At 40.5% G+C, this 27,243-nt stretch overlaps 1 protein-coding gene across 8 annotated transcripts in view; it reads left to right on the top strand.

The window, feature by feature from the left end:
- The window catches only part of BANK1 (B cell scaffold protein with ankyrin repeats 1), a 134,943-nt gene that overhangs the window by 12,139 nt on the left and 95,561 nt on the right, over positions 1–27,243 (top strand). For 6 of the 8 annotated variants that reach the window (XM_068681824.1, XM_068681823.1, XM_068681826.1 and 3 more), the window contains 3 exons: positions 7,092–7,490; positions 15,210–15,275; positions 26,322–26,470. In XM_068681824.1, coding sequence (XP_068537925.1) covers positions 7,092–7,490; positions 15,210–15,275; positions 26,322–26,470 — 614 coding nt within the window. The remainder of the gene's footprint in view (positions 1–7,091; positions 7,491–15,209; positions 15,276–26,321; positions 26,471–27,243) is intronic. The other 2 variants (XM_068681830.1, XM_068681829.1) reach the window with 1 other exon arrangement.

Consider the following 27,243-nt stretch of genomic DNA (forward strand, 5'->3'; position numbering starts at 1 on the left):
GAAGCTACCCATTTATGGAATTAATTTCTGTTTCACTTGCTTCCTTCTGTGTGCATCATTACTATGAATGCCGTTTAAAAGGCCAATAGGCAAGTGTAAAGTGTTTGTCCAACACCGATTTAGGCGTTTGTCTTGGGTTGCGGGTGGTTTGGGGTTGTTTATGAGTTCGTTTGCTTTGTTGCTTGGTGACTGTCACATTTGTCAGAAGGGGACGAAAGAAATGAGCTGAAACCAGGGGACGTTCTCAACTACGGCTCGGAAGCTTAAACATGTTATACATTTAATAGGAACTGCTTCTCACAGCTTGTCTAATTTCTGGATGAACACTTACCGAAATGAGATGTGTAAAAATAGATTTAAAACCTGTCTGCAAAAAAAAACAGAAGATCAAGCTGTTTGATTTATGGGGTCTTAAGACCCCTCCCTGGATTCTCTGCTGACTTGTGGCAAAGGAAACATGCAGTCTTCGAAACCCTAAACCAATGTGGGCTTTGAGTGCTCTGAGAGAGGTTTTTACCAAGCAGATTTCCTGTGGCAATGTTAAGCTGTGACTTAGGAACTGTTGGGCTAATCTTTGGATGATTCAATGAATTAGAAAATTCCCATTTTCTGATTTGAAAGAATGAGAAAAAATTCCCATTTTCTTATTTGGAACTAATTAGAGGCAGAGATTTGAAAGAAACAATGGAATCAATGTTGCAGAGGGAAGAAAAAAAAAAGCAACTGAAGGCAGAAGAAAAAGCAAAGAAATTTAATTTGAATGAGGAGAGTTTAAATGTGACCATTAATACAGAAATCAGTGGGGGGAGCCAAGGTAGGAACATCTAGAGAGATCCCGATAGGTGATGAAAGAAACACTGCCAATGGAAAAGAATTAAAATGAATGAAAGGACAGCTCTAGTGGTGGTTGTTTCTGGTAGCAACAGCATCAGTTAAAGCAAACCTGATGCAGCTTGTCCAGCTTTTCATCTAGCCTTAAAGACTTGCTTCACAGCCCCCAGGAAAAAAAAAAAAAGGTAAAAAAAAAAAAAAAAAAGCAGTGTGTTAGTTCAGCTCTTTGTACTGCATTATGGAATATTTTTCTCTTTGTGATTTGTTACTGTCTAAAGCAGTTCTGAATTACCTGATTACATTCTGCTAAAACCTGCAAATGGCCTGATTTGCTCTCAAGGAAGCGCCTATAATGACACAAAATTTTGCCTCAGTGGGGCGGTAATAGCAGAGGAGATGCACCCTGAAGCAGAGGATTGAGCTCTGACTTCTACAGCCCATGTTTTTGTACAGGGGAGGGAGGATACAGCAATAGCTGTTATCCTCCCATTCATATTCCCAAGGCAGCAGGAACCTGCCTGGCTCCGTGTTCCCACTGTCACTGCAGGGAAGGTCAGGGGAATTTCTTTAGAGAGAAAGCCTCCAAGATCAAGCCAAAATTTATCCCCTTCAATTTGTAGGAACCTTGTTTGCTGTCTTGAACTTTGTTTTGCCCACTCCAGGCCTCGCTGAGCTTAATGAGAGTGATGAAGACAGGAGGCCTGATGTTGTACTGATAAAGCAAGCCCTTGTTCTCCCAAACAACTTAGTAATTAGCAGTGGAAGGTGCATAAATGATGGAAATGTTCTTATTGCATCCTAGTTAAATGGGCATTTGAGAATAGGCGTGCAGCCACTCTGCTGGCTGATGCAGTGGCAGCAGGAATGTCCCATGCTTTAAGATAATTGCTTTAATTGAAACAGGTGTGCCACAATGCTGCGGCAATTTAGCTATTTTGTGATCTCACTCTAAAGTTTACAAGCAGGCTTTTATAATTTTCATTTCCATTAGTGGAAAGTCTCTGAGAAGCAACATGACTTACTTGAAAACGTTTTCCATTATCTGCAAGTATTTCTAAAGTGCTCTGCGCTGTCCTTCCCACGATGGATCCATTTTGGCTTGCTGCAGGGGATTTGCCTTGCAACCCAGAGCTCGAGGTGCATTTTGAGATGCATTTACTGGATTTGTGTCAGGTGTGCTGACTGGGAAAATCGATGCGTTCAGGATGGGTGAGGGGCAGCTCATTATGCCAAGGCTGCCGATTAGCACTGAATTAAATGGTCTTAGTCTGCTTCCAAATGTTGAATTGCAGGAGTTGTTTAGAGTGCTAGGCAAAGCGGTCTTCTGCATTTCCTTATATCATCTTAAGTGATCCGAGCAAGCAGCATGAAGAGATGAATGGATGCATCCTGCTGAAAAGATTGCATAGGAGCCAAGAGACTAAAGATCTTTTGCTTCTGGAGTCTGATTTGAGCTAGAGCTACTTAGTAGGTGTGCTCCTCGTTCCCACCCTACATGCAGCCCAAATGGAAATGAGTTTTCCTGGGATTACAAGAAATACTTTATAAATCACTGTGCAAAGATGGGAGTCTGGACCTCTTACACTCTTGCTTCTCATGCTGCATTTTTGTCATTGTGTATGACCCTTGGCTATACCCATAGTTTCAGCCTGCACTTTGAAAGGAATGGAGTGGGGAGAGGAGGGGAAGCAGAGGAGATGCCTTGGGAGGGGGAAGCAAAACTCCTAGAGTTTGAAAAGTGTCTGAAAACCACGGGCTTCAGGCTCTGCAGATGACAAGGGCAAGGTTCCTTGGAATGGGACCTCGTGGGAGAGTGTGATGCATTTGCTGTGGGTGACAGGGAAACTAAAAGCTTGAGGTTCATAAAAATCCAATCAAGTAAGTGTGAGTGGTATCAAGGCTCTTAAATTTCCCTACCCAGGCCCTTCCTGCCTTTAAAAAATGCTCCTTTTTATGGGAGTTTTTAGCATGGGAAGGGACTCACAGTAATTTTGGGGTGTGTAGTGTGCAGTTCCCAAAGGAATTAAGGATGGCACAGGTGTCCTTCAGTATTGCTTATGTTGCTCTAATTTTTAATCAATGAAAAAAGTCAGAATTTTCACTCTGTGCTATTCTACTTCCCTTTTGAGGTACAGAGCACTTCTACGTATTTTAATGAGTTTTTACTAATGGACAGTAGCTCGTTACGTACTGACAGAAATCATTCTTTCTCAAATGTCTATAAGACTGCCATTTAGAAAAACCAACAACAACTAAAAAAAAGGAATAAAAGAAAAAACACTTCCTTGTCCCCAGGTGAGGACATCTACTCCAGGAAGAGCTAAAAGGAATGAATTTTATTCTTTCTCTAGCAATTGATCCCCTCTTTTCTCAATGTAGTGGTTGGGAATGGGTTCACTTAGGTATCAAAAGCTGATGTGGTTGAGGCAAGCGTTGCAGGCAGACTTGAATTACTCTTGATCAGGTTGACTGTGACAAGCTGCTTGTGTGGTTTCGTGAATTCCTGGCCAGCTGTCTGAGCAACTGGGCATGGCTTTTACCAGTACTGCAACTGGAGAGTGTTGTGCGTGGTCTGAGAGCTGTGGCGATGCATCTTTCAGTCGAAGCTTGGCTACGAGTCGATGATCGAGTGACAGTTCCTCTTACCAAAGTATCCTGAGGTAGTAGAGCCAATTTTGGGCTCTGTTGGCTGCAGAGACAATATTTAAACCCTAGACTTATTTTTCTGAATCTTGCTCAGCTCCAAGCAAACAGAATCTCCTTTACAAGATTGCAAGACTTTCTTTAGATTCATGAACGTGTGTAAAAGTAGCCACAAGCCCCAAATCTTTGCTTCCTTTCCTTTGCCTTCCTAACATGCTTAATGCATGGCAAAATTCCATAGATTTCATTTTACTTTCCAACTATATTTGCCTTTTTTTTTTTTTTTTTTTTCCCCTTACAGAATTATCTAGGTTGCAAGTAACCTCCAAATGATCTAGTCCAACCTCTGAGCTAACACTAACCGGTCCTCCTCTAAACCACATCACTGAGCTCTACATCTAAACGTCTTTTAAAGACCTCCAGGGATGGTGACTTCCCTGGGCAGCCCATTCCAATGCCTAACGACCCTTTCAGTAAAGAAGTTCTTCCTAACATCCAACCCAAACCTCCCTTGGCTCAGCTTTAGCCCATTCCCTCTCATCCTGTCACCAGGCACGTGGGAGAACAGGCCAACCCCCTCCCATCCATGAAGTATCTTTTAATTGTTGGTATAAAAAAGTCCTTTTTCTGCCTTGTGTGTGTGCAAGTTCTTAATTCCTTTGGTTGCACAAGTCTGCACAGGCACTCTCATCTCTTTTGGTTCTCGTAAGATTCAGTAAGTCTTTTCCAAGAAAGCTGCAGATAGCGTGTTTCGTGAGATGTGAGGGGTTTGGTCAGCCACACATCAGGAACTAGAGAATAGTTTTGCTTGTCAGAAGAACCTTTTCATGTTATGGATGACTGCATAAAGTCTCTTACTGTTTCTCATTGCTGAACTAATAATACACTTTATTTCTACCTTTGAGTCAGTTTCCAAGTAGGAGTAGTTGAAGCATGGCTTAATTTTGTCAGGATATGATAGTTTCCATTACATTAACTTGCAAGGGAACAAAATTCATCTCAACTTGCATTATATTCCAAGTGCAGTAGCTTCAAAGAAATATTCAGTGAGAGATGAAAATAATGAAGGGGAAAAAGCTCTGGTTGAAAAGTTAAGCAGTGTTACTGCGTATTCAGTACTGGGTAGTGCTGCATTAAGGCAAGATTTCAGCTTTTGTTGTTTCACATAAAAATGATAGTGCTTTGAAGATGGAGTTCTGGGTGGGCTGTGATTTTTCAGGTAAGTAGTGTTCAAGCATTTACATTTTAGTAAAATTTCTAAAGGCAAAACATTGTGTAACGGCAAAGTTTAAGGCATGTGGAGTAGATTTTAGGTAAGGAACTTTGTAACCATTCTTAGCATAAACTCTGGCTACATTTAAAATCATGCTAGCATTTTAAAATAGTGATGTTTTGCTTTTTTTGATACAATTTTGGGGAAGCAGCCTGTAGTTCTTGCATTCCTTAGTATCAAAGTTTACTCTCAATCTCAAAAGATAGCTTGGATAATAACAGATCAGTGGCCAGAAAAATAAGCGTGCATGTAATTCCAAACAAACCCACATTCGGTTTGCCAGGGGTAATTTAATAGCACTGGTTGCAGTCTTCAGACCAATAAGCTTTGTGCCAAACTGCAGGAAAAAAATGCCTCGCATGAAGCTTTCCTCAGCAGTATGACTCTTCCCTTTATATAGGTAGAAAAGACAAATGAAATATGGCAGTTGTATTAAAGTTTTATGAGATGTTGTAGAGCTTTTCTTCCATCAAGTGTGGTATTAGATATATTTTGCTCTCTTTTATACAAATAAAGCATTCTTTCTCATTTCTCATACAAAAATCAATATTGGTTAAAAGAAGTGCAATTGAGCCTTCAATAAACATCTTAAAAATTCTTTCTCATTCACACTTAGCTAAGATCAAAGCTGCGGGCTTAGGTGCAGATACAGAATATGGAAAAAGAATTACTTCATCTGCTTTTATCATTTCGGTGCAACTTCCTCACTTTTATCTTCAGAGTTTCTTGCATACTCGAGCCCTGTACCGTCCATTTGCATGAGGGTGAACTTGATACCTTGGGTGTACTTTCATTATGATTATTTTATCTTTACAAATATTCCTGCCCAAGGAGCTGCTCCTCCATGCCCAGCACACAGGGAAGCTCTGTGGCTGGGCCTGAAAGCTCGGCTCCGGGAATTCTCTCCTGATCCAGGACCTGGCAGTGCCTACTGGGTGCTCCCAGTCTGCGTGGGGATGCGGTGCAGTTGGGCACCATTCCTCGTGTAAGAATACACAGACACGACGCAGCCTTTGGGCCCAGGGGGTGCTGGGGCAGATGCCAGCAGATCCCACTTCTGCACAATCAGGACACTGCGATTCTGGAAGCAGTAAAAAAGGTTTTTAACCCTTCAGCTGACACGTGCTTTCAGCACCCAACCTCTCTTATCCCTCCCTGCAGTTCCACTTAGCTTTGTCCTTACCCAAGCCCATTATAATAGGAAAATGTAGCTGAGCATGAACTTAAAATGAGACCTTCTAATTTAAAGACTGAATGTGATCTTTGTCTGCATAACCAAAGTAATCTCAAGTGAGATTAATGTTTTATTCTCCCTGTGTACTATATGAAGGAACTCCCAACCTGTAATGAAGTTTTGGGTTCCTCAAAAAGTGTTTTGAAAAGCCAGAAGAGTTCACAAAAGTTCAGAAAGAGAGGTAGGAGTTCTACCAAGTCCCCTTCTGTAGGGGGAAGTATAGCACGCCCAGTTTGACCTGTAACTGAGGCAAGGCTAAAAGTCTGAAAACCCTTAGGGAGAGATTTCTGAGAGCAGATAGCTCTTCAAACTTGCAGGGGGGGGGGGGGGAGATATTCTGTGTTTGTAAGATGGAACTAAGCAAATTTAAATGCAGCATAAATAGCAAATTCTTAAGTCTTCTTCATGGATTAAGCATCCTCTTTAAAGGACCACTCCGGTCCTCTTAATTTAAGGTCTGAAAATAGCAGTTGGTTGGTGGTTCCACTTCCTGTGGTATCACAGTCTGGCCAGACTGAAAGAGCTTCAGCTTGGTGAATGTTGTTTCTTTTTCTCAAGCTGGGTAGCCAGCTCCAGAGCTGTTTGCTTTTGCTGCAAGAGTTGAAGAAAACCAAATGAGATTCTGGTAACAAATACTTTTGCAGCTAAGTGCTGTAAAATCACAAGTCAGTTTCTTATCCTAGTGTTATAAAACACACAATTTTGCTCCAAGTTAGTTGAGGAATACACTAATAGTTATCTTTACAATTAAATCTTAGCATTTAAGCAGAAAGGGGCATTTTTACCATTGAAAAATGTAACTCCGAGCGAGCTGAGTATGTGAATGCATTCTGCTTTCTACATTCAAATTGCAGTATTTATTCAGAAATAGTAGTTGAATCTATTCTAAATGTGAAATATTCTGAGCAGTTTTACTAGCAGTTCTGTGGATGATCTTTCTGCTGTGGTTTAGAACTAAGCAGATGGTTGTCACTTCAAGCTGATGACCTGCCCTGTTTCTCAAGCATCACAAGCCCTTGGGGGTGGGATGGGAGGGAAATCAACGTTCTGGTTTCAGATATTTATAATGGATTTGAAATGATTTTCTTTTTTTAATGCTTTCTTCTCTAGAACATATGAAGGATATTCTCGTGATATACGAACAAGAAGCAGAAGAGTGGGCTGTGTATTTAAAATCTCTGTTTGGGCTCGTACTGAATGAAGAAGGAATCTTACTCTACAATCTGGAGACTTTGTCTTTCAAGCACCTGGAGTCATTCTCTTTACCCTGCTACAAATGTAAACTGCTGATACTCTCGTGTGGACTTCTTAAATGCCTAAATCGAGAGAGATGCTGCTTTCTGGAGTATGTTCTTCAGCCTCCAGATAATGTGGTGATTCTCCTTTGTGGGGTGGAGAATTCAGAGATTCTTTACGAGGTACTGACCTTAGGTGGAAGGAGCAGAGAGATCTACACTGATCAGGAACCTGCGGAGTATCTCTCAATTGTTACTGGAATTATTCAACCAGGTAATTTTAAAATGTAAACATTGTGTGATTATTAAGTTCACTGTCTGCATCAATACCTTTTGAAAGAGAGAAGAGCGAGCATTTGAATTTTCTCTAGAAATGACGTATTGCAAAAATGTTTTGATGCATTGGTTGTTGAAGTCTCAGTGACTTCAATGTTTTTTCCTCGTGACTTACTGGAGTCCTGTCATACATTCGGTACAGCTTCAGTTTCACAAGAAAGTGGCTTTGGAAAGCCCAAAATCTGCCAGTGGCACCTGTGAGCCTACCAGCACTGCTTCGTGGTTGAAGAGCTGGCATACACTTCACTGTTTCCTGGGTTTACAAATCTCAGAAATAGTACAAAACTATGGGTTTCTTCAATCTCTTTAAAATGCTTTAACGTGATAATGTATGTATATCTCTTCAGGTAAACCTGGCCATGAAAAATGATTAGAGGCCAAGACCCAGCTTCATGGATGGCATAATTTCCAGTGTGGCACACACAAGCTGTAAAAGCAGGAGTCCTCTTCCACTTTTACAAACTGAAGTAACAAGTTTGTGCTGAAAGGTCTAAAATCGCTGAGTCTGTGTGTGTTTGCACATCCATGGAAGCAGCAAAGACAAGCTCACGTTACAATTAGCACTTCTGGAATGTAAGAACAGTTCTCTGGAGGGTTAGAGGCACTGAAATGGCAAAGTCCATGTGCATTAAATTTAACCTCTTTGTGCCAGGCTGCACAAATATTACCAAGCAATAGCTTTAGAAATGCATTGCTCACTTGGGAAGGATGACGTGGGTTGTGCATTAGTTTCAGGTATATGGCTGGGTGTTCTCTGTAGTCTCTAGGTCTCCAGCTCCTGCTGTTCTGTTGGTTGTGTTTTTGTGTGTGTGCGCTAAGCAGAACATTGTGCTTCTGTCTTTATCTGCAAGGTGCCATTTTTCTGGCATGGGAGCTTGTACTTGAGAAAGACGTCCTGCAGTTTGGGAGTTTTACTTTGAAATGAACCTGTCTCCAGCAGTATTTCTTCATGCAAATGAACAAATGACAATATTCTTTTGAACACTGGGGTCGTGACTTATCTGGATGTCCCTCCTGCCTTGTGCTTGAGCAGATACAGTTCAGGATGCTGTACAGCTTCCAAACCTGCTCTGAATGTCTCTGCACACACGTGCTGTGATGATATAGTCTGGCTAAACTAAATCTTAGGCTGCTCCTTCCCAACAATCTCTCATTCTAACGTTTCTTGCTGTTATTTTTTAACCTTTCCCTCGGTTTATCTTCTGAGCATCTTTCAGACTTCAGGTTTCTGAGCTGCTTACAGTCGCCTGCTATGGTTTCAGGAGGTAACGCTTGAAATTTTTGCCTGTGCCTAATATTTAGCTTCAGAGAAGTTCCTTGGCATCTTCTCTGTGAACTGAAAACTGAATCTATACCATCTATGTGTGTGTATAGGAAGGAACTGTGCCCAGGGACAGCCAGTTGACTCACGCACAGGAAATTGCAAACTTTTTCTGAAAAGATAAACAGTTCACTAGAAGACAGATGACAGATCTTTACTTAGGTCTGTGTGTTCACAGAAATATTTATGGCATCTGCCCTCAGGATTTTACTTGCTTTTACCTTTTACTTTGCTTACTTCAATGTCAGGTGCCCAAATCACCATTCCTCTGGCAGTTGCCCACTATCAGAAGCTTCATATGAAGAAGAATTAATTAGAAGTTGTCCAAGAGCTCTGTCGCAGTGTGTATGTCTCTAGCAGGGCTGCCCTGGCAGCCTGGGATCAGACAAGATCTGTTGCCTGAACTGAGAGCAGCGTTGCTGCCTGGTGCTTTGGGGTGTAAGCCCTCCTTCGTGCACGCAACTGAAACTGCTCTGGCCCTGGTTTTTCTGTCCCGGTGTGCCTCGGCCATCGGGCAGGCCAGCTCAGGTCACTGCTTGCTAGGAGAGCTAGGCACTGCTCTTGGATGTGCCGTGCAAGAGTTGTGAGCATGAGATGCTGTCACCTGGGCTCTGAGGAATAAGGGTGTGCCTTGCTTATAATCTACTTCTGCTTACAGATAAAGGTGACTGCAATGTCCATATTCAGGACGTTCTTTTGTAGAACTGTATTAGCTCCTAGACTTCGATATCTCTGGCGGAGATCTTGAGCGATTACGCATTTGGGAAAGACGTTTTTCCTTTGGGTTTAAAATGGCTTGCTAAGGAGCTATTAAGCATACTTGAATTGCTTCTCCTTTGAAGCTTTTTTTTTTTTCTTCAATGTTTTCTTCAGGATTGTGCACTCAGAAGATGACCCATTTGGAGAGAGAAGGAAAATCCTATCTCTTTTAATTGTTTTCAGTGCTTATCTCTTGTCCCTAATATTTCTGCTTTTAGAGCTAGCAATGAAAACATGGTGGTGTATGTTCTCCACAGTTTTCCCTTCTTTTTCCTTCCCAAACATCCATTAGTGTTAATTTGTTCCTCCATACACTTCTCATCTTGTCTCTTCAGTATTAATAAAGAGCCGTCTCTCTACGAAAATCTAAAAAATTTTGCGGTGTGCTCTAATGACAATGACCGCATGGCACCGTGCCGTTGTTCACCACCACAGCTCATTTCCTTTAATCCCTAAGCACAGTGGGCTGTTGAGGTGTTAGGTCTTGATTGATTCTACGTTTCAGGGGTGGCTGGTAGTAGTTACAACTGCTGAATATGGATGCCAAATCAGCTTGTCACAGTTCTGAAGAGAATTAATAATGGTGTAGGTTAGGTGCTAGCAACCAGCATCCTACTGCAGCTTTCTCCATGCTCTATAAACTTCCTAGGTAAGTTCTCAGCTGTCCTTCCTGTCCTAGATGCCATCTCTTTGCACTGTTGGAACAGTGTGATACAGAAAGAGTACAAAAATAAAAGTAATTTTGTGTTCTCCCTACCAGTTATTTTGAAACAGCGTTTCACCTACCAGATAGTGCCAATTTCATCCAGTTGGAGCAAGGGGTGTTAGAATTTCCTTCTGCCTCTCTACTAGTATGTGTACCAAAAATTCCAGGCAAATAATCAGAATTAAAATGCTTAGTAGAACTAACTGAAATGCAAGGGCAAGGGGGTTTTGTATCCAGCAGGGAGCTTGTTCCCCCTGCAGTGTAATCCAAAGGCAAAATCTGAAGGGTTTGTCATCTCTGTTGGGATGGAGCAAATGGAGAACATCTTGGGAGAGCAAATGGAGAACTGAGATGTGTGGAAGCTGATCTTTCTGACACGCTTCCTGGCTGGTGAAAGGTTTTATTGTATTCACCTTAGGCAGGAAGGAGAATGCAAATATTTTTGCTGCTGTCAAAGGATTCCTTTAACAGGCCTTGTTCACGAAATACTTCACAGCGATGCTATCTGACTCTTTTAGGTTCAGATTTAGAGTTGTTTTTGAATTTTCTGTGACTGTGGTCATTGAAAGATAAATCTCTGAGATTAGAACATTTAGAAATGTTGTTATTTTGTCTTCTGTTATTCTAAGATGGCCCAGTGTGATCTGGTGTTCTCTTTTCAACAGCTCTCAATAATATTGCTGAAAGTAGGGTCAGCAGGCGCTTTCTTTGCATTCATCTTTTCCTTTCCCTTTTTCTTCCTATCATTTCTCCTTGGTCTGCTGAGCAGTGTACCCCTTTTATATTGAATTGTACTTTTAATGTATTAATCCAATAGCCTGTTTTTTTTTAGCCTAGATATAGCTGTGGGTTGTTGTATTTCAGGACCACAGAAAAAAACTTGTATTTCAAGTTCAGGCTATTCATATGCTTGAGCAAATGATTTATAGATGGATAGTTGCAGCTAGAAGTAGTTAATTAGATCTCTAAATGTCCTAAATTCCTCCTGCAGTTATTTGTGCATCGGTATTGGTGATGCAGAAAGGAGGACAGGTCTCATCTAATACAGATACATTTCTGTGCCACTATTTCCAAAGTATGCTGACATTTTTATGAGATTTTTTTTTTTTTTTTTTTTTGGTGGGACCTCTCCGTATAGCTCAGGAGTGTAAGTATCTATTAGCCTGCTTGCTTTTTTAAATTTGATTTGATTGTTTACAGCTCAAAGAAAACTTAACAGCTCTTGTTATTTCTAGCCTTCCCCCTAGCAAGTGGTTGGCTCTTTTCTGCCATATGAAGAGAATCTGCTACTGTAAAAACGAGTAGTTGAGAACTGTTCAACAAACCTACACGTAGCCATTCATATCTGCTAATGTCTGAAAAAGTGGGAAGAGGTATGTTAATTAGCACAGCCCAAAAAAGCTGAATTCAGAGTCTCTGATGGCCTGGGAAGGATTCTCAGGAGGAATATTTTCACCTGAGACAACAGCATGCCATTAATTTCTGGCTGTTAACAAACAAGTATTCAGTGCACCACCACGGTTTTAATCACCAAGAAGAGTAACGCTAAGAAAATTGATTTTGCAACTAGTAGTAAAGTATAGCTCTGGAGTAATGAGATACTGACATTTTGTGTTTGTCTCTAATTTGTTCATGCAGGACAAACAGGCTAGGAGCTTTAAAAAAGGTCTTAACATAGACAAATTTCTAGGCCACTTCAAATATGGGGGTAGTTTCCATTGTGTTTCCATTTGTAGTTGTAGAAATTTCTGTTGTAGAAATGGTAGTTTCCATTTTCCATAGAAAAGAGAAACGAGCTTTTATGGTGTCTGTTTCCTGTTTCACTTTATTGGAATTGCAGCATGAGTTTGGGTATAATGTTTGAGTACTGGAGCAATACTTCATATTTTGAGTTCAGTGTTGTGTTTTTCTCCTGTAAAATCCTATTCACACTGGTACTCAAATAGAAGTAACTAATGACAATGTGAATTTTCTTAGGCTGCCAGCAGAACTTGTGCTGAGGGAGTAAACCTCTCATTGAAGTGGGAAGTTTTCCCCTTCGAAATAAATAGTAGTATTTCACCTGGATTTTGACACTGACTTGGAGTCTACCAAAAAAAAACGAAACTAAGCATTAGCACGAAGCAGAGTTCAAGAGGAAACAAAATCACTGATCTTTGGGTTGGTTTGTTTGTGAACAGTGTGATTTTGTACATGCAGGAGCTAAAGCCAGGGTTGTAAAGCTTCTTGCGTGGGCACCCAAGGTTGAGTAAATGGAGGTAAGAGGTGGTTCTGGCTTTGCTTACTGCCAGAGGAGGCTGCAGTAGACGAGACCACACAGTTGCCCTTCTCTCCGCCTTCTCCAACATCTTCTCGAGGTGTGTTTCTCCACCGCCTTGCAGAATGACTGCCGGAATGGCAGTGCAGTGGTAGGGGCTTGGGAGTGGGACTGCTACAAAAAACAAATGTGTTTAGTGTCACTAGCTTGTTTCCTAAGGCATCTGGTCCTGGCTATCTCAAACCAGAAGAGAAACATAAGAAACAGCCTGCTGTTGGCAGCCATGGATCTGTTCTTGAGACTGCCTGCCCCTGCTACTTAAACTCTTTGATTTCTATGTTCCTTCGTGTCTTACTCCTGCAAAATCCAAAGCCGACTTTATTCATCACATCAGATTTTTCAGCAGCTCATTTTTTGATCTGGCTGGCTGGTCGAGGTGACCCGTGTGCTTGGGTACTGAAGCGTGCATCGGGTAGTGATGTTTTTCCTCTGTTTTTTAATGCTAATTGGATGGAAACTGCTTACACCTGGGAAAGTGAACGTACAGATACCTTAAATGCCATTAAAAGACATTCACTGTAGGACAAATTCATGAAGTTTTTTTATTAATAAAGTCAAATTAATAGAACATAAGCATTGCTGCCACGGCATGTACTACTTTAAATTAATGTACTGTGATTTTACTGTTGTTTATTTAGGTTATGCATTTTTCATTTTAAAAAGGAATTAATGGCTTTATCATCATTAGTCTGCTCTTTCAAGGTTGTTTGTGGACACATTTTTGTTTTTTATTGCACAGAATCTGTAGCCTTATGTCTTTAAAATACCATATTATTGACTCCCCTCTAGTTTTTATACTGTGGTTACCAGTCACAATTGTGGAAAAGTTATTGGAAGGCATCTAGGGAAGTCCTCTGGAAGTGCATTCTTTGTGTGTTTTCTGGCATGCAGAGATTATTATAGCAGAAGTGCTCTTTGTAGTTTCACCACAATGTATTTCTATTATGTCAGTGTCAATTCATTGAAAGTAAGACAAAATAAGGGTTATGTTTTCCTAATTTAAAAGAAATATATAAAAAAATCACTGACGAAGTCGTATAGCACCTATATAAGCTCATGCTGAATAAAATTCCTATTAGGATAGGAAAAAAAAAAAAAACCTTTTTGATATAAAATCAGATTTCTGTCTTGGTAGGGTTTCCCTGTACTGACTCAGATGGCTTTGAGGACAGAGCTTGGTCCAAAAAATGTTGTTACAGTTAAAATCGTAAGTGTTCAAAAGTCAGAATGCTGCAGATACAAAGTAGCCTATTAGATTTTAATTAGGCCCCTTGTTCATATGCACTGATTGCCTTTAATTACGTAAGTGCATTCTTTTTTTCCCCCTCTCAAGAAGCTGGCCTCATTAGCACGCAGGATAAGTAGTACTCAGTTAATTAGCAGTTATTTGATACTTTGTTTTGTGTTGGAGTTTGTGGCTGCATTACTGATGCCATTTGAATGGCATCTGTACGCCATTCAGATCCTGTTGAGAAAACAGAATTATCAATTTGCTAATGTGCTCTGCTGTAGAGCTCATTTCTGTGTGATGAGTGCTACCCCACCAGGGGGGTTGGTCACCGTTTTACATACCAGGATTTAGCAAGATTAAGGCGAAGCATTTCTTCTGGTTCTACTTGGAGGCATGGCTTTTTGTGACACTGGCCACCATAATGCACTCTGTATGTCCAGATTCAAACTCCCTTTGCTTTCAGATCAGTTGTGTGACTGCTCAGACATCTGCAGGTCATCTGTAAAGCCTTTCAAAGAAAAGAGGAATACAAAACTAATGAGAACTTCTCATGTTTTAAAACATGAGAAGCATGTTTTAAAAGGCTTGCTACCTTTTTTGCCTTAAAACTTCAGGATTGGAACGGGAAATTATTTAAATTCTCTGGAGCAGGAGTCAGCAGATATCACTAGCCTTTTCCTCTCACTGGAATCCCCTCCACATTCACTGGACTCCTGTTATTAAAAGAATTACTGAATTGGGATAAACAGCACCATCTTGTAGTACAAAACCACCAGTCAGTGCCAGAGTAGGTCTGTAGATCTGCTCCCAGTACAGATTGGTTTAAAAGAAATAGCAGTATACCACAACGGAGAGAGACTGCTTTTGAGTGTTCAGTTTCATGCAATCTAAATAAAGTGAAAAGATCAGTTATTTGGTGGTTTGCGGAAAAGGGGTAAATGCAGTTCCATCTGAATCTATCTCTGGGATTGCTTTCCACTCGTTTTTGGATTTTTTTCTCCTTACCTGAAAAACCGTAGCTTTAAGATAGCTTTATTACCCATTTAGAATAACATCCAAAATTTCATCTTACAAAAAAAAAAAATTCAAATAAATGTATTGACATTTCCTTTTTTGTGAGGCTCTAAGCTGCTTGTCCGTTTGTTAACTGTTTTCCTTTGCCAATGTTTTGATTGTTTTCTAATGCTAAGGTCTTCCTTAGGGCAAAATAAAGATTCAGTGAAACAATAAATTTGACAGCAGAGATGATTACTATCCTAAGTTTATGACAATTTAAAGATGTTTTGTAAGAGATACCCATTAAAGAATTATTCTCTTTCTTAGGTAAGCCACAGAACGAAAGTCCTGGAGCCTCTTTTTCTTACATATATGAAGCCGTTCTTGCAGATGGTGAGTTTGAATTCCCCTTGCATTTTCTGAAGAGTAGTGGCTCTATTCAAGGAGATTAAATTTGTTTCCTTGCATCTTGTCAGACATGAAAGGCAATAAACTGATCTTACCATAGCGTACAGCTGTGTAGAGGAACATGCCTTGTTTTCAGACATCCCACCCACACATCTATACCATGTGTTTTTGTGAGGAATTTAAAAAGAAGAAGATTCAACAGGGCCATTTCCTTTTTCCATGAATTCAGAGTGGAAAAAAAAGGAAGACCTTGAAAAAATATTTTTTTCTGTTCCCAAAATATGGAGTTTCGCTTGTGGAGAAAAGAGAGCTGATCAGATATTTTGGATAGAGCAGTCCTACTCACATTATATTTGCAGCATCAGTCACTGAAGGATGCTGCCAGCTCGCTGGTTCTTCTTTACTGGCATGAATTACATTTCTATATGTCAGTGACCTATGGAGTTTAAGATTTTAGCTTCTTAAAGTAATTTCAAAACATTCACATTAACTTACATGCTTTTAAACGCTTACCGTGCTTTAGTTCACAATGCTTAACAGTCTCAGGGCACTTGTACTGGAGACTTTTGAGATAAAAATAAAATGGCAAATGCACTCAGTAAGCTCACTGCTCACACTTCAGACACTAACAGGTGTACATTGTGCAGGTCCAGACTAGAACTAGCTGGAAATAAGCCCCTTTGAAATGTGTATAATATGGAAGTGAGTATTTAGCACCAAGCATTTCTTCCTACTAAACCTTCTCCTATTAGTCCCACCTCTCTTCCAACAAGGATTGTCTTGGCATTGCAGGTGTAGCGGTGTGATCTCAAGCAGCAAAGTGCTGTAAAGTGGCACTGTTTATCCCTACAACCCTATTGTGAAGGTTTCTAAGGATGCCTCTTTTGGTCCTGTGCTGAATGGACCGTGGCTTAGTGCATTGAAGAAGTTTGCTGATATGAAGACGGCTTTTTGTCATTACTGGCTCATCAGCAAGTTGCTCAATAAATTGGCATCGCTGCTCCTTTCATTCATGTTTGTGATGCCCAAAAAGGACAGTAAGAGAGGGAATGGTTAGGGAAAACAGAACTCTAGGAAAAGACTGAGGAGATGCTCCTCTAAGCTAAGTCCTCCTTTAAACCCTGCCTCTTTTTTTCATGTGTAATCCTTTTCTACTTTTATATGGAGACTTGAAGAGCAGCTTTGAGTCCAAGTTTCCCATCAGCTGAGTGGTTGATGTTGTAATAAAATGAATTGAGGATTTTCCAGCTAAGGAAGACTTGCATCAAAAGCAAAAAATTGTGCTTGAAATCTTTGCTGGAACAGTCTGGACCGCAGATTTCAGTCAGCTTTTGGCAGCTACCTCGGTAACACTGATTGTATTGAAGCACTTAAGACGGAGAGATCTGAAAACTTGTCATCTTCCATGGCAAACTTGCCTTCCTTCTCACCACTTGGGAGATCCGTGTCCCATGCCATTAAAATCAGCATTACATTATTCTTCCCTTCCCACTGCAGCCTCCTTCCTGCTCTTGGCTAAGTTCTGCAGGATCCCAGGTGGATGCCATGTAACCTCAGCTGGTTAATGATGTCTGGGTATTGCTAAGAGGAGCAGATCGATTCTCTGCTGACGTGATGAATGAAAGAGCTGACTAGGAAAAAGGGATTCCCAGTAATGGTATCATGCATGTGTGGTTAAGACTGACTCCTGAATGACTACAAGGAAATGCCTGGTCAGGATTGCTTCTTGGTGGTGCAATGGGGAGCAGTTACCTGCTGCTGCTGCAAAACTTCAAAGGGAAAAGTACCCCCCAGAGGAGAAGTGATTGCATTTTCCATGATTCAGCGTGTCAGTCTTTTCGAAGCCAAGGAACTAAGGTGGCAGCTGCAAATGAAGCGGTGTTAGTGCCCTGCAGAAAGCATGTGAACCTTCCCGTGGCTGCGCAGGATTTGACTTTGGATGAGTTGTGAAAAACGCTTCTCTCTGATAAGAAGTGAATATATGCAGCCCCGAATTGGATGTATGACACAAAACAGAAGCGGCAGTTTGTGGTGGTTTCACGCTGCTGGGCAGCTGAACTCCCCCACAACCGTCCTCTTTCTACCCCTTCCACAAAGGAAGAGGGGTGAAAATACAGTGAGAAAGGGCTCAAGGGCTGAGACAGGACAGGAGGGTTGCTCATTAGGGACAGCCTGCTCCACCAGGGGCCTCTCCATGGGCTGCAGGGGAATGGCTGCTGCCTGCCTGGAGCACCTCCTGCACTGACCTTGGGGGCTGCAGGGCTGTTTTTCTACATTTTCCTCACTCCTCTCCCACCCCTGCAGCCCTCCGCTACTAAAACCTTGCCACCTAAACCCAATACACAGTATTACTGGAGAAATTTTAAATCAAGGAAGTTTTTTTTTCTTACAACAACGTTTTTTGGAAGGTGTAGACTGTCATGCTGAAAGTTGAAATGTGTTTTTAGTGTACAGGCATTGCACAAAAGTAGGGACAAGCTGAGGGAAGATGGAATTTAGACTTGAACTGGAATGAAAGTTGAACAGATCAGAAGTGCAACACCAAAATAAGAAATCTTAAGCAATGAGGGCGGAAAGAGCAGTGAGTGGATGACAAGACACACACACACAAAAAGAAAACAAACAATATATCCAATAAAGCAAAGATAGATGGGGAATGAGCAAGCACTAACAATCAATAAGAAGTGATTGACTAAAGTGAATTGTGCAAGGCCTTGAGGGAAAAGGTCAGAGAGTACACTGGAAGATGGAAAAACAATATGATCACTGCGATCCTTTGGGGAAATATGAGCTCCAAGCAGATGTGAAAACAATTGATTTGCTAGTACCTGCCAGTGATGGAAAAGATCCAGTTGTGGAATGCTAATCACCATGTTACAGATTTATGAGGGCTCATTCCTGTAGGTGACAGCTGAACAAGTCAGCTCCTTAGCCACTCACAAATGCTATGTATTTACTTTATTTCTGGTTTCTCTATAACAAAACTAGTCTTATATTTATTACTAGAAAGCTGCATTTTGAGAGATTCCCTTGTGGTTCCTCGGGAAATTTTCTGCTCTCCAAAGACTCATTATTTATAATTTGTACTGAGGTTGGAGAAGTGAAGCAATCTTAACTCGGATCAGGGTATGCAGTCTTGTAACCATATAGCTAAAAAATTTGAATGCCTTATTGTTGAGTTGCATTCATTAATTTACCTGCAAAGCATGACTAGCCTAAAATTTAAGTACCCATTAGCTGATATTCACCTTCAGAAAGGCTGTTCCCTTCCGTGAAACGGCTTTGTCTTTCTGAATGTTTGCCTTTAAGGTTTATATCCTGTACTATTGAACTGAATGAATTAGGGGTGGGCAGTCCGAGCACAGAAATATGATGTGAACACATAATAGCTGTCTACCCGTTAAGTTTACTAGCAGACATCTTTTGGTCCTGACCAGTGTTTTTTTCAGACTAACATGTGCATACTGTTAGCTATATCCTTAACCATAATGAACTCAAGAAAGGCTGGCACCTGGTAACAAAGTAGATGGCATCCCTTCCAGAGGTAAAGGAGCTATCAGAGCCCTTCTGCTCTGCTGTTAGTTATTACAATGCTATCTGAAATCCTTTTTTAGTAGAATCTACGTGTTCTGGCATCTGGGTGTTGGATTCAAGGATGGTACCTTAAAAGGTAAAGGCCTCAGATTTATTTTCATATTCATAAACCTAACAAAAGGAAAATAATCAAGAGTTAGAAACCAAGCACACGCGTCTAAAATACTGCTTTTTATGGTGTTCCTGAGAAATCAGCGTGCTGTTTAGTCTGTCATAAGGGTCAATAGATTTTAGCTATTTCAAACCAGAGGTGGGAATAAATTGCAAAGCATCCTTTCCCCTGGTGAGTTGGGCTTGCTGACAAATCACTTTTTTTTCTTTTTCTTTTTCTTTATTACCAAATGTTTCTGGTAGGAATCTTTCTGCTGACTGAAACTGTGGCAGCATGGCATGGGGAGACGCATAGTCTCTTAGACAGGCATATCCTATATAACTTAAAGCTGAGCAGGTCAAGAAAAGCACCATAAATCTCATTCAGGGATTGGTAAGAGCCCTGTGCAGGTATTGGAGCTCTGCTGTCACACTCAGAGCAAGTTCTGCTGTTTGATAAACGAGTTGCTGCAGTCCAGGCTAGCTTCCGTTACCTGATTGATTTAAGGGATGCTGCGATGAGGAGCACGTTGTCTTGTGTCAGTGGTTGGATACTGCTCACAATCCACGTCCTGTACTTTGAGTAGGTCAAAGGCTGAGGGGTGCCAGCTACCTGTGTCTCTCCACTCCAGCTCTCCCAGTGCAGTTGTTAAAGGACTATTCAGTTACGTCAAACTTCATGGCCTTTCTGCCTTGTCACTGAATCTTGATGGCTGTAAAAGATATTCTTCATCAAGAGAGTAGCTTCTGATGTGGTCAAAAGGGGAAAGTTTGGCTGCTCACTGCTAGATCCTTGAGGATGGTGTTTGCAAAATCTTTAAGATTCGACCTGCAATCTGAGTCAGCAGCTGGAGAGTAACACATCTCTGTCATTCTTGTTGTAACTGTCTTGGACTTGGGGCAGTGTTTGATGCTGTATCCTCCTTTACTGAAAGAAAAAAAAAAGCGTGAAGTGTGTGCTGATACCACAGAAATGGAACAAAAAGCCCATGTTCTTACTGTAAAACTCCGGTAACCCTGGAGTGGCTAGATGGGTTCTTTAAGAACGTTAAAGAATTATTAATTAATTCAATAATATTAGGCTTTAATATCTGAGAACTGCTGGTGCTCACAGAGGGCCAGGTTTCAGTTTGCCTATCCCAGGAGAAGACTCAGGAAGGAAGTACCTGCAGTGTAGAATCTGGAAATAACAGGCTTGGGCTCCATCAGCAGTTCTGCTCCACACCTGAATGACCTCAGGCAAGCAGTTATTATTTCCAAACTAATTGGCGTGCCTAATAGCTTAGAAACTTTGGGAAAGTCTTTCTGTGTGTCTGAAGCTAAGCAGAGCGGTTGTATTCTTCGTGCTGCTGCTACAGCTGAAAATCATGGATTTGATTGCACAAAATGTGATATATAGGGAGAGAAAAACCTCTAATCTCTAATCTAAATGTATACATTGGAACCAAAACACGGATTAATGAGTTTATCAAATCTTTTTTTCCAGGCTACAGACAAGTTGGGAGCTAGTTAGTCGTTTTAGCTTTGGATTGCCTCTGAATCTACAGTTAAAGTCATATGAAAGTACGTATAGGAACAAACACCTGCAATTTCATGCAAATTATTTCTTAAGTAAGAAGCATTGAGAAATTCATAGTAAATTGCTTTTTGCAGTTCTAGGTGTTTTTTTTGAAGGTGAGATTTTTTCGTTTGTACCCCTCTTCCAATCTGGATACACCTACAATGACTTTTATGTTGTTTCGATGCTTTTATGCTGGCTCCATTAGGCTACAGCTACATCAGAGTGGTAAATTATGTACAAAACCATGCCTGATTAATACAGAAAAGGTGGGTACGCACCTTTGCAATCAAATCAGTCTTTGCCTGCATGTACATAGTGAAGCAGAAAACAATAGATGTGGGGGGAACACTATGCTGTGGGTGAGAAATAGGCGTGAATGAAGATTGCAGCACCATCCATTGCTAATATAACATGAACATCGTCTGAATTCTCAGAAAAGAAAATGCTGTTCCTCATAGCTTTTAAGGAAGCTGTCAGTTTGATGCTTATTTGCAAGAAAAATTGTTCGCTATAAATAAAGTAACAACCATTTTGGAGACATGGGCAAAATAGGCCAACTCACAGAAAGCTACTGTTTTTGACAGAAGAACTCAACCATGGAAGCAGAAACTGGGACTGCGAATGATTTTGAGAAAAACAAAGATAACTGCCAAAGTATTTTACAAAAGATGTATGATTCAGCATAGAGAGAAATGTTACTTAGCACTCGTTCAGTAACGAATGCATTTACCTTGGTCTGGAATTTATACATGACAGAAAACAAATGGAAGAAATTAAGTCAGATGTTTGTATGTTTGAGCATGTTTAATCATTTTCTGTGATTTTAGAAACCTTTCAGTTCCCAAGGCCTCTCTCACCATCAGTAAAATAAGACTTTTCAACAGAGTATAGAAGAGGAGATCTGCTTTGAAATTATATCTTGGCAAAGACTTATGGTAAAGATGACTTAATCCCAAATTCATGCTGAGTAAGATAGATTCGCTGAATGGCAAGCCCAGCATGGTGGATGTTTGCTGCTGCCATGTTTCTTACAGCCTTTCTCAGGGCTTCTCTAGAGCAACCCTTGTGGTTAGAAGCTGGCTTTGATTGCCACTCTGCTGCAACTCGTTCTTTTCCTCATTTTTCTACATTTAGGAGGTTGCCTTTTTGTGTGTGTCTTTGGCTCTGCTTTCAGTCCTCGTCTCTGATGAGTGCTCATATGTGTTTGACTTCAAGCTTTTGAACTGAAGGGCAGCCAGTTTTACATGAGCCTCTCTTTAGCTATACCTCACAGAACAAAGTGGGACAACCGCTGCCCATACCTTACATCATGCTAGGGAGTGATCCCACCATGATCATGCCTCAACAATTTGCTGAATCTGACTGAAATGCTCTTCCGTCATCATCTTCACTTTAATCTTTTAATTAAAAACACCCTATCTTTTCTTTTATGAGGCAAGTTGGACATATGTACTTTATCCACCTTTCCATTCCTTGTCACATCTGAGCCCATTTGCCCCTTATTTTCCCTCCTCTTATTTGTTGTGTGATCTAGGGATGCATGAGGACCTTTTTCAAGGCAGTTTCTTTTCTTCAGCTGGCATTGCTTTAGCAAGACCTAAAGAAGGACTGAAAATCATAAAGCTAGCAGGATTTTTGCTTTTGTAAAGCCAACTAAATTTTGGCTGTGAAACTCAATCCATGAGTAACCTTAGAAAACATATAAATCTTTTATAAGTTTGTTTTCTGCTATTTTTATTACCCCAAATCTGTCGCGTACATTGTTGACTCAAAACATGTAGCAAGTAATCAAAGACAGACAATTTATAACCCACATGTAGACTGCAATAGGAAAAGCTAGAGAGGATATTTACAATTCTTTTTTTGGAGGAGGTCGGATGTGATCGGGAAGTTGTTCAGAAGCCTCGGCTAGGCATTAGTTGTTGAATGCACAAGGGATTAGAAGGGCTTCGTGAAAATTGCAGTTCATGCAAAGGAATGCAATTTCCAAGTCATTTCATGAATTCAGATAAAAATGTGGAATTAGAAGCCGTAATGCTATCCAAAACTTTTTGTGTAAAATCTACCAAATTGATGTTTTGAAGTTACGTGACCTAGAGAAAAGATTGAGGTAAAACTGAAAACATCAGCACCCCGCCCAATTAAAGGAATAACTGCCTCAGTAATTTGAGGTAAAATTTGATTATTTAAATAACATCTTTAAATTAAGATCAGTTTTTTCTGTGTGGTGATCAGTGATAGATATTCATCAAAAGCAAGCCAACAAAAACAGCCCAAAGGAGATGGAGCATTGCCCTCTATAACAGATGATAATTCCCAGCAGGATTACCCCGAATAGTCAATGGAAGACTGTTGTAGGGTTTGGTTTCTTTTTAGCTTCTAGCTCGTAGTGCTGTCTAAACATCATTAGTTATTAACAATAACTTCTTATATTTCGACCCTACAAGAAAGGATCCATTTTTAGTCATCCATTATTTTAATCATTACTGCTCCATTTGAAGAACCTCACAGATAGGTCACTAATGTAAAAAGTTAAAAGAACACATTCACCAAGCTACACCTACCCTTTAATATATCCACTTTCTTAGATATTTTAGGATTATAATGACGTTCCTTTTATGTTTCTTTTAAGATAATCTTCACCTCCAGTTCTAAATTCTTGTTAAATGATTTTATTTTTTTTCTTAAAGCCTTAACAATTGATGAGGCTCCCTAGCCATCACTTTCTGGTTAAATGTAAGACCGTGAAGAGGATTAACATTGAAGATGTCCAAACTTCAAATGTACAGAAGCCCTGTATAGCAAATAACACCTTCTGCCCACAGTAAACACAAAAGATGTCTATACATATGCTCCATCTGTTTTAACAGAATATTATCACTGTGGTATTAAACCCTTATGAACCGTATTGCTTTAGCTACTGCCACCAGCCCATAGTTTGCTTAATTCCTGGTGTATTGCTTGTTCAGCATCTGTAACTAACACTTTGCTTGGTTGTTCCATGCCATTTTAGGCTAGGTAGTATGCAGCTGCTGGTAGGAGTCTGAGTGCTGGAAATGGTGGTTCTAGAGTTTGCTCACTAAATATAGGGTGGTGATGATATAAATCCCTCTTATTCTTAGACTGCTGTAGATCATTTTCATTGATACATATATAATAGAGACTTGACATTTACTGGAAGAGGTCTTGCTTGATCGTTTTTAGCTAATAAATTGCTAACCACTTTTCACAGTCAACAGGGGAATCCCTCATTCTATTTAATATCAAAGTCTGTGATGTGAGAGCCACATTTCTTAATAATTTGTGTAAACTCTAGAGCAGTGCAGTCCTAATTTTGGCTGGGCTGCAGTCCTGATAATGTATGTCAGTGCGCATAATAAAAATATGAAGAGCAGTTAATGTAGGAGGAAAACATTATCCTAATTTGAATCAAATTGATAGCACTAGTATTGACCTTGCTAGATGAATTATTGCGGACATTAAAAGGTGGAAGCAACGGCTATCACCTTTGATAAGTAGAGCGCAGGCTGTAGAAATACAGTTATCACGAACTTCACATCGATTAGGATGTGTCCACACAATCCTTGAAGAATGATAAATGACAGGAAGCTGGCACCTCTGAATCCACTGCCTACCAGATTTATTATTCAGTCCTTTCACTCTGTCTGGCTGATAATGAAATGGTTCTTGTCTTTGCAAGGCTCCTTTGCATAACGTGGCAGAAGATTTTTCAGAAGAAGCATGCACCTCCTATGAGTTACCTTTTGAAGCTAATTCTCTGTGTATTAGCAGAAGATTTATGAGTGACTTAAAATCTCAACGTAGAATATTCCTGAAGTATATGCTGTGGGTATATGGCATCCTAAGACACACAAAGCAAAAACTGTTCTCCCCTGCAAGGGTTCAGGCCTTGAAGGCAATGCTGAATAAAGTCTAGTCTCTACCATGATAATCAGAGAAATTAACTTATTTTTTCAGCTGGATTAGCTAAACTGCATGGATTCTCTTTCAGTATAGTCTTTACTCAGTTTAGTTTATTTGACTTTCAAAATAAACCCAAGCAAAGGCAACAAGAACTACTTCAATTCAGGGAAGTGCGTCTACACATAGGCTCAGTGTAATTTTACCAATCTGTGCTGAATTCAGCACTTGCATTGCGAATTAGTTTGCACTAAAGGCATGATGATATAAGCAGGAGTAGGCTGGGGAAATTTTAATAGCTGGTGATGAACACTGAACCGCCCACCATAGATGTTCACAGAACCTTTAGCTTCCTCAACAAAACGTGGACAAATGATACTTTTTTTTTTTTTCTTCTGAGACCTCTTTAGAAATCAAAACACATCTCCAAAACGCGTTCTCCATCAGGCGCTGCATACCAAAGTTTCTGTACTACATTCGCCAGCATAACTTTGCTGAGCGCTTGCATTTATTATAGAAGAAATTTATTAAAATCCGTGCCTTCAGAAGCAAAGCAAGGTTGGTAAGGAGAGGGAACATTCTGTATCAGAGAGAGTGAGACATCTGGGGAAATAAAGGCAAGCGAGAACTGGGAAAACTAATTGTAAATTACCAGCACTGATGCTGAATGGAAAGAGTTGTGCGCTGCTCAGGAGTGCTGTGTGGTTTGTGTACCTCCGTGACTTGAGCGCTTCTGGAAAGAAGTAAAAATGCCTTTGGTATTTGTTTGAGCAGAGGCAAATTGCTACTGTTCTGTATGCTGCCCATCACAAATTTATATTAATTCCACATCCATTTAAAAGGCAAAGATGTGCCCGAAAAGTTATTTGTGTCCCAGAATGTAATTGGCTGTGCATGTTCCGTAATTTAGAGTAATACAAGATCCTGTTGATATCTCTCAGGATATTGTCTCACCAGCCAGTCAGGATTTTTAACTCTGAGCTGCTTGGGATGTTGTCATTAATCTAACTAGGTGTCTGCAATATGCCGGGTAATCTTGCGTGATGAAGAGCTGCTGCAGTCCTTTGAGATGGGTGGCAAGAGTGTTTTGTACAGGGTAATAGAGTGTCTGGAGCCGAGCAGTAATGATACAGCTGAGAAGCAGCAGGTGTGAGGAATAGCCTTGCTAAAACACAGGCTTAGTCAGAGCTCTGCAGATGCAGTTGTCAATTCTTTTATATTTCCTCATTAAAGCTCGGTGATTTGGTGAAGGATTCGCTGTGGCTCTTGGGCCTTTCCTGGTACAGGGGAAACAAAAGAAATCGGTCACAAGCTGCCTGTATGATTGGTGTAGCACATCCAAACCCAGACTACCCTACACAAAATATGTAAGCCTTTGGGGCCATCTTTTTGTTCGTGAAGGAGGGCAAACGCTATGGAGTCTCAGTGTCAAGGAAAGGTGCGTCTACTGTTGTGGTTATGTGGTCCCATGCATCCCTGTCCTCACCAATCCTTCCTTGCTATCAGCGAGAGAGTTTCTTTTACTGAGACAGCAGAATTGGCTCTTCTCTTCAACCTCGAATGTCGCAGTGACTTTGGTCTAAAGGCCGTGTCTGCTTTGACCTTAGTGAGATGAAGCACATGAGCAGAGCCTGTTCATGGAAATAAAGGTTGTAGGACCAGAACTACAGGGGCAAGCTCTTGATCAGAGGGGAAAAGCTCACCTTATTTAAAATAAGGGGAATTTTGCCAGGCTTTCACACAGTGCCCTTAATGTGACTTCAAATGCTGTGCAAATTCTCTAGTATGTTTTAAACCAAATCATTGCTGTGTTTTATTGATCTGGAGTGATTAACAATGTCCTCACTTCACCTTATTTATTTCAGATGACCAGAGCAGCTGTGATTTTAACTTACCAGATACCAGGGGAGCTCCAGAAAAAGCAGATCTCAATTTTGAACCAGAAGTACTGTCTGAAACATTAGAAGCTAATGAGCAGTCGGTATTGGTGCTTCCAGAAAGAATATCATGTGAGGTAAGGTTTTTGGATGCTGAAATCTTCAGGATAACAGTGTTCTTCTTTTTCTGCTGCAGTCTCATTCATACTGTATCAGTTTTGAAAACAAATCTCAGATAAGGGGCCAAAATGAGAGTGTATGAAGACTGCAATCGGATTTATTTTGTCTTTGTGTCACATCCATACTGCAGACAGAAGATTTGCAAGTAAAATAGTTTTGAGACAGCCTCTGAGGGATTTTATTTCTATGAGAATTATTTGTCAGCTTGGGTAGAGATGTTACTGTCACGAGGACCTTGTAGTTGAGAGGGAGCATATAGTCAGTGACTTCTGGAGATACAGAGAGCCTCTTGTGAAGAATCCACGATGGGCACATATATATGTACCCATACTGTGTGAGTTATACAATGAGGGATTGTGTGAGCATATGCCTTGCCTAATTTTAAATTGAAATCAGAAATATTTTTGTATACATATCTGCATGCACGTCCTATGGACACAAACGTTCATGTGTGTTTGGTTTTGATCAGGGTTGCTGTGAGAAAATACGTGAAAATGTAAACAGAGGAAATACATTATCCAGTGCTGCATTCCTTCATGTAATTGGGTGGCTGTGGTCAGATATGGAGGTTGCAGTTAAAATGTCATATATTTTGCTTGCTGTGTTTCAGCAGGCTTGCCCATATGTTAGCCCTTGGGGGCAGATTACCAGCTGAATATCAAGTAATAAAAGAGATGTTTTATTTTGATACGTACCATTTATGCCATATCCTATACATACAATAACAACA

The sequence above is a fragment of the Anas acuta genome, chromosome 4 (assembly GCF_963932015.1).
Source record: "Anas acuta chromosome 4, bAnaAcu1.1, whole genome shotgun sequence".
In the NCBI taxonomy this organism is placed as follows: domain Eukaryota; kingdom Metazoa; phylum Chordata; class Aves; order Anseriformes; family Anatidae; genus Anas; species Anas acuta.